General features: G+C 30.5%; 4 protein-coding genes across 5 annotated transcripts; 2 read left to right on the top strand and 2 right to left on the bottom strand.

The window, feature by feature from the left end:
• Window positions 1-1,985: 1,985 nt before the first annotated feature.
• LOC107645334 (uncharacterized protein At1g76070) lies at window positions 1,986-3,432 on the top strand. Its single transcript, XM_016349341.3, has one exon. It carries the CDS (start codon window positions 2,223-2,225, stop codon window positions 3,087-3,089), a length of 867 nt encoding a protein of 288 aa, XP_016204827.1. The 5' UTR covers window positions 1,986-2,222; the 3' UTR covers window positions 3,090-3,432.
• A 1,346-nt stretch (window positions 3,433-4,778) lies between these two features.
• CDSP32 (chloroplastic drought-induced stress protein of 32 kD) lies at window positions 4,779-6,521 on the bottom strand. Its single transcript, XM_016349343.3, has 2 exons — window positions 5,580-6,521; window positions 4,779-5,346 (listed from the first exon to the last, which is right to left on the bottom strand). The coding sequence occupies exons 1-2, from the start codon at window positions 6,073-6,075 to the stop codon at window positions 4,937-4,939; spliced, it is 906 nt and encodes a 301-aa protein (XP_016204829.1). The 5' UTR covers window positions 6,076-6,521; the 3' UTR covers window positions 4,779-4,936.
• Window positions 6,522-8,353: 1,832 nt separating this feature from the next.
• LOC107645336 (glutathione S-transferase) lies at window positions 8,354-9,440 on the bottom strand. Its single transcript, XM_016349344.3, has 3 exons — window positions 9,116-9,440; window positions 8,982-9,030; window positions 8,354-8,896 (listed from the first exon to the last, which is right to left on the bottom strand). Exons 1-3 carry the CDS (start codon window positions 9,263-9,265, stop codon window positions 8,439-8,441), a joined length of 657 nt encoding a protein of 218 aa, XP_016204830.1. The 5' UTR covers window positions 9,266-9,440; the 3' UTR covers window positions 8,354-8,438.
• A 3,131-nt stretch (window positions 9,441-12,571) lies between these two features.
• Window positions 12,572-15,965, top strand: AMY2 (alpha-amylase-like 2). Of its 2 annotated transcripts, XM_016349345.3 has the most exons (12): window positions 12,585-13,040; window positions 13,132-13,186; window positions 13,266-13,299; window positions 13,497-13,534; window positions 13,676-14,029; window positions 14,151-14,296; window positions 14,372-14,484; window positions 14,577-14,665; window positions 14,755-14,877; window positions 15,244-15,279; window positions 15,381-15,479; window positions 15,555-15,965. In XM_016349345.3, the coding sequence occupies exons 2-12, from the start codon at window positions 13,169-13,171 to the stop codon at window positions 15,753-15,755; spliced, it is 1,251 nt and encodes a 416-aa protein (XP_016204831.1). In that variant the 5' UTR covers window positions 12,585-13,040; window positions 13,132-13,168; the 3' UTR covers window positions 15,756-15,965. The 2 variants fall into 2 exon arrangements, with proteins under 2 accessions (XP_088346338.1, XP_016204831.1); XM_088490212.1 differs by lacking the exon at window positions 13,497-13,534 and having other exon boundaries at window positions 12,572-13,040.
• Window positions 15,966-20,153: the final 4,188 nt, after the last annotated feature.

Genomic DNA, 20,153 nt, shown 5'->3' with positions numbered 1-20,153 from the left:
TATTTTAAATAAAAAAAACTCTTGTATGCATTCACTAAAATATTAAGCAACCAACAATTGTCACAACTCACATTCTCTGAACGACAACAGCAAAATTACACATGTAAACGGTCCAATAAAGTAAAATCTGCTTTCACACTTTTTCTGTGAAAATATTCAGATTTGTGAAGTGTGCTAATCTGAAGTATGCTCTCTCTCTCTCTCTGTTTAACAAGTCATAAGGTGACACTATGGCAGAAACGGCACAACACACCATAAATTAGACCGGTATTATTATAAGTACAAATTTTTTTAACCAAATTTAACTAAATTTACACAAATCTAACAAAAGAAACGTGTATATGCATCACTTTTCTTTTTAAGTATAACAATTTTCTGTTAGAAAATAAACAAAAAAAAATTTATTGATATAATACATAATTGTTGTATTATTTGTATATAACGCAAACTTATCGATATAACGCATAAATTTTTATTAATAGTATAATTTTTTTTTTCATAACACATACTACAAATATATTTTATTGGTTAGATGGGTCAATATTCTAAATATGTAATCTTTTAAAAATATACATAAAAAAATTTTGCATTATGCACTAAAATTTTTGTGTTGTCTATATTTTATTGGTTAGGTATCAATATCATGTACCAAAATTCTGTGATGTATATATTTTGTTGAATACTAATATTCTGAATATGTAATTCTTTAAAAAATTATGTACTTCTACACTAAAATTTGTGCGTTGTATATCAAAATGCTAAATAATTTTGCTGAACATATATATATATAAAAAAAGGACAATAATGTTAAAGAAGAAAACAACGATCACGACAACAACGTCGAAGAAGATATAAAAAAAGGTAGTGCAAAAAAAAAAAAAATCGACGTCACTAAAACAACATGCGCACAATAAAATAAATGATTTGATTGAATTTGGCTAAAAAATTATTTAACCACCTAATTTTATTAAAACTCGATTACCAAATAGTTATTATATATTTATATATTTATTGTACATATTTTTAATATATTTTATATTTTAATACATATGCTATATACTATAAGTGATTGGTTTATCTTTTACGAAAATATAATATTCTTGTCTTACAAAATAGGAAAGATCTTCACTATTTAAACTAGGGAGATTCTTTGATATCTATAAATTTTTGCCTAAATTATCTAAAATAAAAAAAATAAAACCTATTCTTTTTTTAATAAAAAAAAATGACCTTCAAACTATTCTAAGGTCCCCCACAGATTAAAAAAAATTCCAATATAAAATGCTTGTGCAAGTGCAACAATTAAGAAGGAATTTTCAAGAGGAAGGAAGACTACCAAGCTACAAAATCAGCAAAATCTAATCGAGATATTTATTGCTATAAAATTATAGGGTGATTGGATGATGTATAATGTTATGACTTACTTATTGGTCTTAATATTTATATCAATAATTTCAGTCATGCTAAGTATATAGTAAACTCAATCTTTAATATATCTATATATACTAAAACATAAAATAGATATTAAAAATAAATTAAATTTATATACAAATATATAATAAATTAATAATTGATTTAGTAATCAATTTTTAATGTGTACATAGTATTTTTTAAATAATTTAAACCATCTTGTAGTATAGATTGCCATTTGCAAAAGAAAAATAAAAAATAAAAAATATAAACCACATATAATGACTTTCATATAAGTAAATATGCCATAAAAATTACTTTGTAAGTAATAGATATAAATTCAATTAATATTATTTTACATATTTATATAGAGTCAGTCACAACTCCATTTGTGATATATTTATTATTTAATTTGTAGATGTGTGAAGTTTATTGTAAAAATATATGAAAATATAATTTTATAAAATTTCTATGTAATAATTTCCTGGAAAGGAAAGGGTAAGATATTTCTAAACAGATACTTGATGGTTTTGGTAGTTTATTGCATATTGTAGGAAGCAGAGAGATTTGATTTGACCATCCCCATGGGCATCCCTAGTGTGTATGTCTCACACCTTTGTTGACAAAGTCATGATATGGAATTGAAGCAGCGGCCTCTCTCCAACAACATATATTTATTTATCATTTTATTTCCATAAATAAAATAATTTGGCCCCATATGAGAACATAAAGAGGAGAGTCTCATCATCCCGAAAAAGCTAGAAGAAGAAGAAGAAGTTGAATTCATAGATCTGATCTATCAGTAGATAGGCATGGAGAATAATAATAACAACAAACAGAACTCATCCTCTAAGCTAAGGAGCAAGATCTTGAAGATACTACCAAAAGCGGCGGCAGCAGTTCACGTGACATTCCAGAACCCTCCATTCAGCCCCGGCAGAGATCATCACAATCACAATCACAACACAGGTTCCTCATCAGGAAGCAGCAAGCTCAAACCATCACCATTCTCTGGGCCCATAATGATTCCAGATGAAGCCAGAAGAAAGCCTAAGCATGGTGGCATCGATACACAAGAACCCACCTCACCCAAAGTCTCCTGCATAGGACAGATCAAGAACAAGAAGAAACGGATCATCAACAAACATAACAGTAACAGTAACACCGACACCACGACCAAGAAGGAGGGTTCAAATAGGTTCCAGAGGATGTTCTTCCACACTGGCAAACCAAAAACAGGGCTCAAAAACTCTTCTGCTATTCCTGCTCCTTCTTCAAAGTCTTCTTACTTGCTTGCTCAAGAGAATAATAATGCACTACCGATTGGTCACATGCGCCGCTTTGCCAGTAGCCGCGAAACGTTCTCTAATTTTGATTGGAAGGCTCAGATTGCGCCTGAGGACATCAATAACAGGGATTGCTACTCTGAGGATGACAGACCCGCCGCCGGGAGTGACGTCGAAGATGAACACGATGAAGAAGAAGAGGTCGTTATCCCTTTCTCAGCACCTATTGGTGGCAGAGGTGGCTGCAATGGCGATTTTGGTGGCAGAGGTGTTGATCATGAGACTCTGGATAATTTGAATTTGCAGCCACGGAAAGAGATTAATCTGTGGAAGAGAAGAACCATGGCACCACCTAGGCCTCTTCAGCTCAAGCCAGTGCTCACGGCCAAGTGATTATTATTTTTCTTCTTCCCCCTTTCATTTCGGTTAAAGTTTGTAGATTTGTTCTTTTCTTCTTTATTTTTCCTGTTTCTTCTTATTCTTAATTTCTTATTATGATTAGTATTATTATTATTATTTACACTTTGTTGGATCATGTATTGATTCCAAACAACTGCAAGTAATAGATTTAGGTACAAACTAAATAAACGAATATTATTGTCCTTGTTCATGGCGGCTTCATGAGTCGCTAAGAGGCATGCACACGGCACTCCTACCACTCAGCCAATATAATACCTACATACTTTTCAGAACATTGAATAAACAAACAATGCAAATTTGCATGACCATACCGGAATATTGTGATTCTTGATATCTTTTCTCTCTCCTTTTTTTTTTCCCTCAATAACGTCACTAGTTTAATTAAGGATAAAACAATTTGAGTTTCTCCTCGTTCGGATTAATTAAGAATATCCTTGGGACCGCTCCTCGCTTGCTTAAAAGGAAGTGCTTAATTAGTTCATGGATCCAAGATGCCTTCAAAAGTCATCGATCAAAGGAAGATATTATATTAACTACAGTCTACAGATTACGTATGTATCACTTTCACCTCATCAATTTATCTAATAAACCGCTGATGTATATATTATACTGTAGTAGTATTTAAAATGCATAATTATTTAGCAAATTAAGTCAACATTTCAGACTATTGGAAACAAATAATATAATAGTATGCATATTTTTTTTTTCCTGTCAGGGTATATAGATTGCACTTTAATAGAAGGAATTGAATCTTGCACATGTACATGTTTAAACCATTTAAAAGACGCACACATAGAAAGATAATTTAATTTAGGGTTATGCTAGATGTACATCAAAATTAGCAATCAAAATCAGTCATCAATATAAAATATACATGTTAGAATATAAATTCACATTAAAAATAAATTAAACTACACATGTATTTATATACAAATTGATTTATTTTAATGACTGATTTTAGTGCACAAATAGCATTTCTCTTTAATTTATTTGTGAACTTTTCTACATAACCAACATCCAACCAACCAACTTGTTATCAATTAATAATTCTAATTCTTTAAATTGTTACTAATTAGTAATTATTTAAATTTTATTTTTTAAAAATATAAAATTAATAATTATTAATTACAATGTTTAAAATTGACTGATTAAAAAATATTTACCTATATTTTTTTATTATAATAAATTATATATAGATAAATTTTATGGTGCTTATAATTTAATATTTATTTTTTGTGATAAATTTTAAATAAATTAGGTATCACCTTTTAAATACCATAGCAATAATCTTTTATATATATATATATTAAAATTAGCTACTATATATTTATATATAAATACATATACAGTTTAATTTATTTTTAATATATATTTAATATTTTAATATATATTATATATTAATAATTAATTTTAGTATATACCTATTATTGTTATATATATATAGAGAGAAAAATACTAGAGAATTATTAGAATTTATTATTTTTGGCCATTATTTAGTCATTAATTCAATTTCTTTAATCTAGTAATCTAGCAACATATTTTATCCTATATTTTAAATATTAATAATTAAAATTAATCTAGTAATATATAGCGTTCGTCAAATTTGTACGCTAATGTATGGTAATCTGAAAGCAACAGGGGGTTGGTGAGGCGTAGATAGCATTTTGGGTGGTGTGTATAACTCTTAATTAATAATACAATAAGGAAGGGTTCCACTGAATTGAAGTTACATTTTGGCTGAAGAGTAAAATTGGCATAATGCATATATAAATATGAGAGTTGAATAATTGGGAGAAATGAAAGTAGGCAGGTAGGTAGCATTAGTAAGTGACACGCACACCTTGGTAGCGGAGAATCTCGCCAATGAGCTCTCCCTTGCCAGAACCAACATATCGGCCACGAATGACGCCGTCTCTGATGAACAGGAAGGTGGGGACCTCCACGACGTCCATGTCCCTGAGGAACTGCATGCAGCTGTCATTCTCGTCGCCGTTCATCCTGGCGAAGACGACGGAGTCGGCCATCTGCCTGGAGAGCTTGAGGACGGTGGGGTACACCTTGACGCAGGGGCCGCAGTGCTTGAGGCCCACGTCCAGCACCACCAGCTTGTGCCCTTCCTTGTTCTCCTCTATCAGCTTCTCCACGTCCTCCCTGCTGTGCAGCTGCACCACTGCTGAATGGCTGTCCCCGTAGTATAGCACATCCCCTACCAGCCTCTCCGGTCCAATACCTGCATCGTATGTATGCATATTCATTTCCAATTTCAAACTGAATTCACAATTCTATTGACCTTGAACTAACTCTCAAATTATTTATTCATCTAAATAGTTGACATTTGGAACTCATTCATTCATGTAAGAATATATATTCCCCTCTCTTACATCAAAGGTTATAACTACTAGCTAGCTAGGTAGGTCAATCTTAACTAAATATAGTGAGGGAGTGAGAGTTAGAAAGCCAGACCTTCCTCTTCGTGGATCTTCTCCATGCTCTTGTAGAAGCTGAAGTGAGGCACTTTGTCGATTTTCTCTCTTTTGCAGAGGTCGCGGGTCTTGTCGGACTCGTCACCCATCACGAGAAGGAACTCAACGTCGTTGCATTGCCTGCTAAGGTCCACCATGAAAGGGTATATCTGGCTGCTCTCCAAGCTGTCACTCGATGCGTATTCTACCACCACCAGCCTGTTCTTCGCCGCTCTAAGCGCGTCGTCGAACTCCTCAATGCTATGAACCTTCTGAACTCTCTCCTCGCTTGCTTTTTTCGCCCCCGATGCTGCTGATGATGTGGCTCTTGTAATCACCCGGCTCTGTTGCCAACCAGAACCACAAGAAGAAGATTGTGCTTGTGTGCTCAGAAATTGTAGAGAAGAAAGTGGAAGCAGCTTATTTGGGTGGCTTGAAAGGGAGACGGAGAGAGATGCAGGGGACTTGAATATGAAACTGTTGGTGATGGTAGCCATCTTTTTGAGGAAGAAAGAGAGAACAGAGCAGAGGAGTGAGTAATAGATAGATTAGGAAAGAGCAAGGGAATCAACTAAGAAGATCAGGGTAATGATATTCATATCCCCTCGCTTCAATTGTGGTGCATATTGTCCACACGTTCCCAGCTCCCTCCTAACTCTATTTCAATTTTATCTTTTTCCCTCTTCCAATCAATTTTCGTGTATATGGCGGGGTATTAATGATTGGCCAGGAGAGTATAAGGTTAAGTGAAGTTTAATCCTTGAAAACAACAAGTTATTATAGGTGGCAGAAATGAAACCATCCTAGAGGTGGATTTTTTATATTTGAAGTAGATATACATACACGTGTGGGAATTCCTTTTCGACAAATAAGAGTCAATCAAGCCACCCGGGATCTAAGTTAAGTGGTTGAAATTAATCATGATTATACAGATTTTTGTGACATGCTTCATTTCTGTGCACATCTATATATACTTCTTTTTCGGTCAACTTCAGTGGAGGAAGATCTTTAATTTGTATTTGCAACTTGCTAACTGACAATTTGCATGCTGATTTTTCTCCTTGTAAAATACAGAACGCACTAATCTGACTAATCTCTTTCTCACAATATCCAATGCTGCAACCTAATACGAAGACTAGACTCATATGGTCAATTGGTCATACACACTAAAAAAAAATCTATATTCCACTTTTGAGATTTGAACTCTGGTGCAGTTTAATGAGAGACCTACAAATTCTCTTTTTATACCAAATCTCAACTGCGTAATTTATTTTTCCGCGGCACATAACCATACTATGAATGTTATAAAAGATAGAATTCATAGAAAGGAATACATAAGTCTGATAATCGTCTTGGGAGAAGAATATAAAGCCCAGCAAGGCCCAATTAGAAGCTTTGAAGTCAATTATGTTTGGGCTAACATAGCGGTTCTCCAATGCACCAATGTATACTCAGGGTTATAACTCCATGTTGTCACGACCAAAAAAAATGAAACTATGTTGTCCTATTGACAATGTATAAGATCTGCATGAATATTTGATTCGTTTGCGTAATTTTATAGTGTATTGCTGAGACGCCAGATTTACCGTCATGTACTTTATAACTGAGTAATGAAACTCAACTATTTAAAAAATAAAAAAACAAAAGAAAGAAACTAAGTTGACTTGTTAGGACTCCAAAAATTAAATGAATTGTTTGTGAGAAAACAAAATTAATTTTGATAACTAAGCAACTTGATTTGAATTAAAAAAATATAAAATTTTAAGAAAGAATTATAATTACATTGATGAATTTAAAATTAATTTAAATTAAAAAATAAAAACTTTGAAAAGCTAGTTGAATGGTTAAAAACTAATAATGCATAGTCTAATATTTCAACTTACTTGTATTATATATATAGAAGTTTATTAATTGCAAAGTTTAACTAATTAAAGGTAAAAAATTAATTAATTGGTCAAATAATTCAACTTAAGATTATCAATTTATAAGTTACAACTGAAAAATATTCGAGTTGATAATACCATAAGTTTCATATTTATTATGTAATTTATTATGTATGAATTAGCATATATGGGTGATTTTGTTAGTTTAATTCGAGGTGATAGAAGCAACAATAATATAGTGAGTATTAATTTTTTTTTTTTATATTGTGTCTTGTATATTAAGTCATTAATCACTCTTTTACCTAGAAAAAATTAATGTGTTTATACAATTCAATTTGGTATTTAAATGTAACAGAAATTTGATTTCTAATAGATATCACTTTGTATCTCTTTAAAAAGAATTTGATTAAAGTAGACTTTGTGCCTTGTTAAAAATTTAATTTAGAATAGAATGGCATAAGTATTAGGCTTGTGCTTGCAGGCTTCGTTCTCTAACATTGTTAAGCGGAAGAAGTCAGAGGAAATGACAAATAGTTCTAATATTTAAGTTTTATAGAATTTAAAAATATATTTAAGTAATTAATTTTTTAAAAATTTAAAAATATCAATTTTCATATTTACTTAAATTTTTTAGAGTCAACACAAAAATCAAACATAATTTTCATTGTAGTGACTTAGTTGATATTGATGCACATATAAAATTTTTTTTAAAATTAGATAAATTAAACTAAAAAATTAATATGTAGATTTTGAAAAAAATCAGATATGGATTTCTCCTCTTCTCAAAAAGTTATTCTGCTTTGAGGCGATTGTATACTTTCAGGTTTGAGAAATCTCCAGAAGCCAGGAGCGCAATCGTAGCTAAAGTTATGAGTTACGAGTACACGTAATATAAGGTGTCTGGAATTGTGATTTGCATTAATTGGTTGGGCATGATGATATATAATAAAGTAAAAAAGAGCAAAAGCAGTTGCTGTTTAATAAGCAGTTTTGTGGAGACGAAGGACCTCGTTCCAGGAATGACGGGTGGAGATGTCGTTCCACCACCTGGAGACGTTGTCCCTTTGGGTGAATAGTGGGGCCCTGTCGGTGGCGGTGACCAAGTAGTGGGCGTTGGGAAGGTGGGAGAGGTCAGCGAAGGAGAAGTCATCGCCCGCCAAGAAACGAGTCTGAGAGAGCCTCTTGTCATAGACGTCAAGCACCTTGGCAAGCTTCTCTTCGTTCTGCCTAATCACTCCTTCGTCTTGCTTCAGCTTCATCCTTGGGGCAAATGCCAGCTGGAACACCAGCGCTGAGCTTGGGGGGTTGAAGCTCTGCCCCTCCGCCTCCACCCACTGATCTATGGATGCCTTCGCCAATGGGTCCGTTCCGTACAATCCCTTGTTCCCCCTCTCCGCGTATTTCTCACATACATACCGGCATATTGCTCTTGACTCTGTCTTTCAACAAACCAACCCCTTTATAATATGAACAAAGACTGCAGCAAAAGGAACACAAATTGCTTTTAAGGAATTACTTACCGAAGAGGGAGATGTTGCCGTCTTGAAATGCAGGGACTTGGCCAAAAGGCTGTGAAGTGAAATGAAATGCAGGTGTTGGTGTATATCGAGAAACATTAGAAGAAAAGAATGATGTTGGAAGAGGCAGAGCTCACCTGAAGGGACAGGAATTCAGGTCTCTTATGTTCTCCTTTCGACATATTCACCGGAATCACCTCAAACTGCACATCCTTCTCGATCAGACAGGCCAGCACCCTTGACACCGCCGTCGACAGGGTTGGTCCGTACACTTTCACTGCTGCCATTGCCTTTTCTGCTCTCCTCTGTTTTTTAGCTCGCTCTTTCTTTATCTCTCTCTTGTTCGTTGCTTGGTTCTGCTGCTTTCTTTATCCTCATTCCTATCACATTACTAAACACCAAAGGCTAGGTAAAGCGCTTTTTTGGGGCCCCTAGGCTACACTTGTCACAAAATATCAATCCATCAGTATAGTGTAATCGTTACAAAACTTATCTGCATCTCATTCCATTCAACATTCCATTTAACACCTCCACATTTGTTATCATATTTATTTCATTTCATTTCATTTTTTTTCGTCTTAAAAAAAATATAAAAAAATGAGCTAAAAACAGCTTTTTTTTTTTTTTTTTAATGTGATATACAGTGTTTGATTAAAACTTAGATGAACAATTACAAGTTCTACATTTTGTGTTACTTACCCTGATACAAAATAAAAAAAAAATTCAAACTGAATAAAAAAGACATATTAAAATTAAAAAGAATAAATTGAAATTAAATGTAAATTGAATTATTCAATTTTTTATTTAATTTTTTGATATTAACAAAAAAAGAATTTATCAACCTCACTTGTCTACTATATTATCTTTTTATCGTTAAATCAATAAGTGTTTTATCGTTAAATCAATAAGTGTTTTGACATTTTTTTATCTCTATATTACAATTACAATAGTTAATGAGATATTTATAACTTCTTATTAGGTTAAAATAAAAAAAAAATCATAAACTTGTAAATATAAAATTTAATTTAGTAACTAAATAAACAAAATTAAAATATATTAAATTAAATTAAATATTTAAAAAATATAAATTAATAACTTTTAAATAATTCTTAAACTCTTCATATCACAACATTTGAAGCACATATTATTCTTCTCTTATCCAAAAAGATTTGTCTTCAAATATTGTAATTAGAAAAAATGGTATATAAAAAGATAAATCCAAAGAAGATAATTCATTTATTCTTGGTTTTTTTGGTATTGTATGTTTTTTTTAATAATAAAATAAATAAGAACGATAAAAACAATAACAACACACAAATAAAAAAAAATAAGGATGATAAAAACACAAGAAAGAACGCGAAAGACACTAAAATACTTTTTTTTAGGACACAACAAAAAGAATTATAAATTAATAAGAATTAATCTAATACTCGAAACCTGATACTAAATAATATAGAAAAAAATAAACAAAATAAAAAATTTAAATTGAATAAAAAAGATATATTGAAATTAAAAAAAATATATTGAAATTTAATAAAAAGAGAATTATTTAATTTTTTTTAAAATTTTTTGATGCAACAAAAAAAGAATTCTTTAACCTCATTTATTCACACTATAGTTCGAAAATTAGATCGAAGATACTTATTTAACCTTTTATCCAATTTTTCGACACAACAAAAGAATAATTAACTCAACCTCATTTGTTTACATCGTAATTTCATCACAAAATAAAAAAGTATTTTAACACTTTTTTAATTTCTCTATATTACAACTATAATAATTAATAAAATATTTATAACCTCTTATTAAGTAAGTTAAAATAAAAAAAATTATAAATTTACAATCATAAAACTAAATTTAATAATTAAATAAATAAAATTAAAATACATCAAATTAAATTAAATATTTTAAAAATATAAATTAATAATTTTTAAATAATATTTAACCCGTTTCATATTACGAATATTGAAAGCAAGTATAATAAATAACCTACAATAATATGAAATGGCTATCATATCACTTTTAAACTAAAATAAATTTGGAGTGTTAAGCGGAAATTGGAAAGATAAAAAGCTGTAAACATTATTAACACGTATATAATTTGTGGCACTAATATCTTTTCTTGTTATTAATTTTAAACGTATATTTTTTGTTGGTGACTATTTTAAACGTATATTAATCCTAATAGAATGTATTAATGGAAATACATGTCATTAGTATGTATACACAAAAATTGATCACAACAAAGTAATTTTAAATAGTACCAAGGATTTTACATGAAAGAATAGAATTGATAACTAAAGTCTTTGGTGGTGTGAATCTCTGCTCAATATGGATTATGCCGCAAGATATTGTTTATCCAAATTGAGGGAAGGCTAATGAAGCATAGGAGACGATCAATATTCAATATAGAAGATGAAACAAAAAACAAGTAGTCCCGTTTTGGCAATTATTTCAGTACAGCAATACAATGACAATTACACATACGACAGACTGATGGAATAAAGTTTGCTGAGTTTTTTATTCGGTCAGTTTGCCAACACAAAAAAAGCAGAGTTTTTAAATTAAAATGGATGGAGATAGAAATCAGTGGAATCCAGGTAAAACATTTTCGTGGCATTTTTTTTGCTTTGCATGTAATTTGGAGAAGAAACACATTTAGAACATGTTTCTCCTATTGAACTGTGCGCTTGCTTTTTGTCATGAAATGAGAAATGGAAGAGGAGTGACACAAGTCTTCCCGCACCAGTGGCTTTGGTGTACTTAAAAAAGGTGTGCACGTCATTCTTGTATGAGTCTGGGAGTTGTTACTTAAATTATTTATGGGTTATGTTAGTTGAATGATTTTTTTTTATCAAGATGAAGAATGGGTTTTAAAATTGATCCAATTTAAACAAAAATTTAAAAACGCTTTTACAAGAAGATGTTCAAGAGATTGTACTCTCTCGTACTCTTGATGTAATTGAAGATGTTCAAGAGATTGTACTCTCTCGTACTCTTGATGTAATTGAAGACTGTAACTAGTGTTTTTCCTTTTTTGGGCCTAGGCTCTTTTTATTACAAAAAAAAAAAAACAAATTACACTTTAAATTATTTATTTAAATCTTAATATTAAAATAATTATCTACACATTTAATGAATTGAACATTTAATATATTTATTATTTATATTATTTAATATTTTATTGTCTATCTATATTTTTTTATTATTTTTTTATTAGTTTAATACTAAAGATAATTAATTATAATAAAAATATATAAGAAACATGCAAAGTTATTTATAAAACATTTTTTTTAGTTTTTTATTTTTATTTATTTTATGTAAGTTTTAAGGATTACTTTGTTGATTTTTTTACTCAAATTTTGCTATCGAGTGTATTTTTTATTAATATTTTTAAGTTAAAATTATTAGATTTATATAATTTTAATGTATTACTTAAATTATTTTTTATTAAATTAATATTAATAATAATTAATTATAATAAGAGTATATAAGAAGTTCGTAAGACTAATAAAAAGACAAAGATTAATCGGGATGACTCAAATGTCATAGAAGGAATTCGCCTATCTTTAATTAAAAAAAAAACAAAAAAATTGGGGTAATTTTGTTTGTAATTTGTGTAGAAGAAATTCGCCTTCGCCTTTGGGAATAGGAAAGATGGAACAAGCTAAGAGCGCGTTGATTTGGATGTGGATGCGTGGTGGTGCCGGGGTGACGTAGTGTGTTGGCTTTGTCTGGAAGATGCCATGCCAATTAATCATCAACATGAATTGAATTCACTACTGTGCCCACGCGCACCCAATTCCCTTTGCCGCTCCCACCACCCTCTTTTTTTTATTCCTCAATTGATTGATATTCGGCCCTCCCTCAGATCACCTCGCGGCATTGCATTCCATTGTGTTCGTGGGCACAATTATCTGATACTGATTCGCACCGCCATTATCTTCTCCCTCTCTCGAATGCTGTGACTTTTGTGTTGCGGTGTTGTATATTACTATAAATACCTTGACCTCCAAACTAAAGCTCTACTCATTATCGGGAGATCAATTGCAGTGTGTATCTGTAAGCCTCTATCTTAACTTACTGCTCTTGCGTGATATATGATGCTCCTCAATTCATTCATTTTCTTACTCGTCTTCATCATCACATGCAGTTTTAATCTCTACCTAGCCACTCTCCTCCTCATTATCATGGGCTTATTAAACACTGTATGCTTTCCTTCCTCTCTTTCTCTCACTCTCGAGATATTATGTATTCTTTATTTATTTAATTATAATTTTTCTTCAGGGACATGATCAGACCAATCAACAAAAGGATATCGGTATGTTTTCCCAACTTCAATTCTAATCTCGCGCGCTTATGCATATTGTTTTCAGTAGTGCCTAAAATTAAACAGATCATTTCATGTGCGCTATCTACCATTAGTTGAAGTTGTAGGTCGTTTATTTGATGATATGATATGATTGAATCCTTGTATGTTAACGCACGCGGCATACACATGACCTGACCATCATGCAGGTACCGCTTTGAAGAATGGAAAGGAAATACTCTTTCAGGTACAGTTAATAGAATGAATAATCTAAACATATGTATGCTTATTAGCGTGGAGATAGAGGAGACAGAGCAAGAGGTAGCTAGCATTGAGATTGAAGAGAAGATAAAAGCTAAGAATAAAGAAATTTGTTTGCACTTTGCAGGGATTCAACTGGGAGTCGCACAAGTACAATTGGTGGGAGAATCTAGAGAGCAAAGTTGGAGAGATAGCCAAAGCTGGATTCACTTCCGTTTGGTTGCCACCACCAACTCATTCCTTCTCACCTCAAGGCTACACTCCACAGAACCTTTACTCACTCAACACTAATTATGGCTCCGAGCATCACTTGAAAGCTCTGCTTGCTAAGATGAAGCAACACAAACTCAGATCCATGGCTGACATTGTCATCAATCATCGTGTTGGCACCACCCAGGGACGTGGAGGAATCTACAACCGTTTTGATGGAATCCCACTCTCTTGGGATGAACGTGCTGTCACTTCAGATACCGGTGGACTTGTAATATTTCAATTCAATGCTTCTTTCTTAATTATTAGTTACATAATGAGATCTAATATATCGATCACAAATTAAAACAACTTTAATTTCATCTCTCTATCTGCATTCCACCCATATTTAGGGCAACAGAAAGACCGGCGCCATATTCCAGGGGTTCCCCAATATCGATCACACCCAAGACTTTGTGAGAAAGGATATCATAGGTTGGCTAAGATGGCTGCGCCATAACGTAGGCTTTGAGGATTTTCGTTTTGATTTTGCAAAAGGGTAACTTATTCAACCTTGTTTGGTTAATTCGACTATGTATTGTTAATAATTGAACTATTTGGTACGTATACACAGGTTTTCAGCAAAATATGTGAAAGAATATATCGAAGCAACAAAGCCATTGTTCTGTGTAGGGGAGTACTGGGATTCTTGCAACTACAGAGGTTCTTCTTTGGACTATAACCAGGGTGGGTGTATGCACTACTGTACTTGTTAAAATTAAAATATAAATGAGGATCGGAATTGAACTCTTAATAACAGCATGATGGATGCATTACAGACAGCCATAGGCAGCGAATAATCAATTGGATTGATGGCACTGGACAGCTTTCAGCTGCATTTGACTTCACAACAAAAGGAATTCTCCAGGTTATCACCCCTACACACATGCCCTTTATCTCATGCATGTTGATTTTGATCGGTTGATGGACTTATATCAATTATATATATGCACGCAGGAAGCTGTGAAGGGAGAATTTTGGCGTCTGCGTGATGGTCAAGGGAAGCCGCCGGGTGTGATGGGATGGTGGCCTTCAAGATCAGTCACGTTTGTGGACAATCATGATACTGGCTCCACTCAGGTACTCCTGGAGAGTGTGTTTTCGTGTTTGCCAATTTCACAATTTTTAGGTCTCTTGTTCTGTACCACGCATTTCCAATTTCTTAATCTCTACTTATTCACACACAAGAACATCTCTAATTATAAAAGATACTGGCCTTGAACAAAAAGAAGAAAAAAAAGGTGCCTCAGAGTTAGAAATGCCTTCTGTAATTAAATTCTGCTGCCTTTCCAATTATTCCGCTAAGAATTTTGGCATCAGCATGAAAAGTTGTCCTGCTTTCCTTTAACATCGTGCTGCCTTTACTTCCCGCCAGTGTTTTCTATATATTAATTACTAAATGGAGAACTTACATATATGGTTTTGTTCAACTTTCTGTATGAGCAGGCTCATTGGCCGTTCCCCTCTGATCATATTATGGAGGTAGGTACCTTTTTTTTTTTTTTGTCAATTTGTGACTCTTTACACATACAGAAGGGGTGTATAATATTAATTAAATCGTTTGTGTGTGACTTGTTTGGCAGGGATATGCATACATATTGACTCATCCTGGGATACCAACAGTTTTCTATGACCACTTGTTTGAGTGGGGCAACTCCATTCGTAACCAGATAGTGAAGCTGGTAAGCACAATCATTATTGATATTGTTGGTTGTTGTTGAGTAAGAAATTAAAGTGCATGCATGCGGTAAGTGCAGATTGATGTACGGAAGCGTGAAGGTATTGAGAGTAGATCATCGGTGAGGATATTGGAAGCGAAACAAAACCTATATTCAGCGATAATCGGAGACAAGGTGTGCATGAAGATTGGAAGTGCCTCATGGTGTCCATCTGCATCTCACACTCAGTGGGAACTAGCAACCTCTGGCCACAATTATGCTGTATGGCGCAAGCAGTAGAACATAGAGACATTATGATACATGGGAATAAAATCACAATTCAATACTTAGTTACTTACATATGTGCGCTCAACTATACCTACCTTGCTCCTTTCTAAGTTTCTATATCCCTTACTATAACAATAAGCTAGTATCTCTGCTCGCGCTTTCTTCTGTAACAAAAATAACATGCTCTTTTCATCACTAATATATATATTATGCTTTTTTCTACCCTTCTCTCCTTCAGGTAGCTTTCCTTTTCAAACCGTGTAAAAATATACTTACTAATTAAATTAAACTACATGGATTTAGTTTTATGGCACTAGTACTCACTAATACACTAAAATTAACTAATATAAATATATGAATGGTTTAATTCATATTTAATATATATTTTATATTAATAATTGATTTTGGTGTATATCTAATCAACATGGTTGTATTTAGAAATATAGAAGAAATAATAATATAGAGACAAATAATTTAGCAAATGTCTTTTGTACTTTGAAATAATTAGTAATTTACTACTCGTTAATAAAAACGAGATTTGAACCTTCAAATACTTATTTAAATTGATTAATGAATTAACCACGGGTCCAAATTGGATAACCGCTACATAATCAAAGCCTACAACTAATCAAGTACGGTGAATGAGAAAGTTTAACTTAGCCTAAGAAATAGACATGTTATTTTTACATTGATTTTTTTTAATCTTCTTCTATACATAGTCAATGATATATGGTACAATAAAGTATGCATGTGTAATACAGGGTAAAATATAAGAGTTATAGAGTAATAGATGGAGATCATTTGCCAAAAGTTATATACAAAACGTGCTTACAAATCATAATTACTAATTTACTACATTGATTTTTTTTTTTATTTCAATTATGGACATCTGCGTTAATCTACAGGGTAAAATATAAGAGTTATAGAGTAATAGATGGAGGTCATTTTGACAAAAGTTAAATGCAAAATGTGCTTACAAATCATAATTACTACATTGATGTTTTTTTATAGTTTATCAAATTTTTAATTAATTTTTTACTGTATTTAAAAAATTGTAATTAAATGCTTAAGTTATTATTTTTCATGTTTGATATAAGATGAATTATAAAATATTTTAAAAATAAATATTTTAAATTAAACGACAATAATCAATAAAAATCTAATTAAACTTTGATAAAATAATAAAAATCAATAGAATACTTAAACCCAATCTAGATAAATTACTCCATAACTAAATGTCTTCAAATCATTAACTTTTGCCATTAATTTTGGCCATTGAAAAGGGAAAAAAATGGACTTCCATAGGAAATTACGAATATAAAAATGTATATCTTGTTTCCTTTATATTTTCCATTGAAAAGATAAATTTCTTTAATTTTTTTTTTCTGAATAAATTAGAGACATCTAAGAATGGTTCAGCATAACATGACCTGAATAATGAAGCAACTCATCGATGCATAATTGTATATTGACCTTTGAAACGTCGGACAAAATTTTCAACTGCCACTATCCCATATTAGATTGGAGGTGTAGGTTCACATTTGTCCTCTTTTGGTAGGGTATAAAATGAAAAAGTAATCCCCATAAAAAAACTAAAAAATGAATAGTTGTATATTTTAAGTTAATTTCAATATAAAATACTATTTATAATATTTTGTAAAACCTAATAAAATTATATTATTATCTTTTTAAATTATATTTTTTAAATGATATTTTTTTAAAATAATTTTATAATACTATTTAATATTGTTTTTATATAAAAGTTTTTTTTATATTTTTTTCAAAGCACCACATCCGAACTATCAACCTCTAAAAAATGGATTAAAAAATAATAATATAAAAAAGTAAAATAATAAAAAATAAACAAATGGAATGTGCTATTGGGATCTAAAGAAAATTTATTTTTTTCATTTTGTAGTCATAATTTTTTAAATTTTTTTAAACAAGTGAGCTCAACACAATAAAGTAGAACGACAAAAAAACAATTTTAAACATCAAAATTTAGCGAAATATAAATAGAAGATTATCCTTAGTATTATCTTTGATATTATCATCAATAACAAAAAGAGTTATACATTTCTATTCTTTGTAACTGTTCAAATATTTATAAAAAAAAAAATTCCTTCCACACTCGCTTCTTTATTTTTAAAGATTCGCCTGTTCCTTGTTATTAATTTCCCACTTTTACATTAGTGGTATGAAAAAGTAATAGCTTACATAGATGTGAATAATAAAATTAAGTACGCTTGTTTGGTTCACCTATATATGGTTTATCATCATAACAGAACAAATTATACTTTTTGATATACTTTGTATGTGTAGAGTAAAAACTGTGCTTGATTTTTCTATATATAAAAGATTAGCATCTATATATTAGAAGCTAATATAAACAAGCTAAAATTTCTTCCCAAATAAACATTTTTTCTTCACTTTCTTATAATGAAGAGAATAAAAACATTTTTCACCTAAATAAGAATGCATAAGAAGATATCATAAAAGTAAAAAATCATATAAATAAAAATGATAAATAATAGAGAAAAGGTATGATGATGACAAGTATACATTTATATAAACATTCATTAGCAAATCTGTCATTTTCAAAATATAGTCGCAAGATTATGATAAAAATATTATAATTATGGTTGTCAAATCTTTCATTTCAAAATAGTCGCAAGATTATGAAAAAAATATTATAATTATGGTTGTTAAATTAGTATTAAAAATGTTATGGATCATAGTAATTAGGAAGGGAGCCACTCAGATAAAGACGCCTAAAACGTCTTTTTTTAAAAACGTTTTTAGTAATTAAAATTTAATATATATAATTGATTAAATCATGTTATTTTTGTCAAAATTAGACTAGACAAATTGATTTAATCAAAAAAATGGTGAATCAAATTTTGAACTGATCTAAATTAATATTTTTTTTTATAAAAAATGACTACAATTCATTTATTATAAAAAATGATTAAAATACTCTTATTATATATATATATAAATTTTAACAATTCTAAATCTAACCCTAGAAAATAAAGGACTAAAATTTAAGATTTTTAAAATTAATATATATTATAGAAGTATTTTAGTCATTTTCTATAATAGGGTATTGTACTCATTTTTTATAAAAAATAATATTAATTTAGACTAGATCAAGATTTGATTCACCATTTTTCGGTCAAATCAATTTGTCTAATCTAATTTTGACAAAAATAACACGATTTAATTGATTATATGTGTTAAATTTTAATTATTAAAAAATATCTTTATAAAAAAACGTTTTTAGCGTTTTTATCTAAATAACTCCAATTAGGAATAATCGAAAATACTATTTTTGAATATACAAGTACCCATCTTGTTTTTATTTGGTCGGGACGAATTTCAATATGTAAAATAATTAATAATATTATATTATTATAAAATTTTTATTTTAATTTATATTTTATATAATAATAATTATATAAATTTTAAAATTTAATTTTATTTGTTAAATTTTAATAATAATAAAAACAGATAAAAACGGGACAACTTATAATTTGATTTTTTTACTACTCATAAATAAAAATAGAAAAAATTCTATTGCCACTTGTATGCTGGTATAATATATAGCAAGTTGGCTTAGTAGGTTAAGGCAAAAGGTATCAAGTATCAAGTTATCAAGTATATGAAGAACAGGGATTAAGGACTAAGGAGTGGGCATCGGAATCGAGGGATTAAGGAGCTGAGCTGAGAAGGGAAAAGATTAGATTGATGGAAGAGACGAGTGAGTGGTCTTGTTACCTTCAATTCGTCAAGAACGAGGGATGAAATCATTCATTGCAGCATTTCATCCTCTTTGATCCTTCTAAATATGCTCTCTCTCTCTCTCTCCAGGGAAGCGAAGGAATGAACCATCTAATCTCATTACTTTTCACCATTCCTTTTCCACCCTGCTACTCCAGCAACTCACGTCTCCTCTCTTTTCCGTTTTCGGGAAAAAGAAATATATTAATTTTTTTAAAGATTTTTTTATTGAACTTTTTGACATCTACTTAAACATACTTAACAGTTGAGCAAATCATTCGACTAATTTAAATTAATTAATTCACTAATAGTAAGGAAAAAATCAGTTAATTCAATATTCTAACTTTTTAATTGGAGAAGCGTCCATGACTTTACAAACGTCTGTAAATGAATTTTGTCCAATAATGACTTGATTTAGATATGAATAACGATGAAGAGTTATTTTTTTAATTAATCAATTTTTTAAAAATTATTTTATTTATCTTAATTTTTAAGTTTTAAATTACAAATCTTAATTTTAGATTTTAAAAAATTATTAATATTGACTAATTAAAAATTAATTGTATATATACTTTTTCTTTTAGATAATAAAATGTTGAACCTTAATTATATTTAATTATATGTTTAATA

This window comes from Arachis ipaensis, chromosome B6 (genome assembly GCF_059453495.1).
Source record: "Arachis ipaensis isolate K30076 ecotype BB chromosome B6, ASM5945349v1, whole genome shotgun sequence".
Lineage (NCBI taxonomy): Eukaryota > Viridiplantae > Streptophyta > Magnoliopsida > Fabales > Fabaceae > Arachis > Arachis ipaensis.
This window is presented reverse-complemented; position numbering and strand designations above follow the sequence as displayed.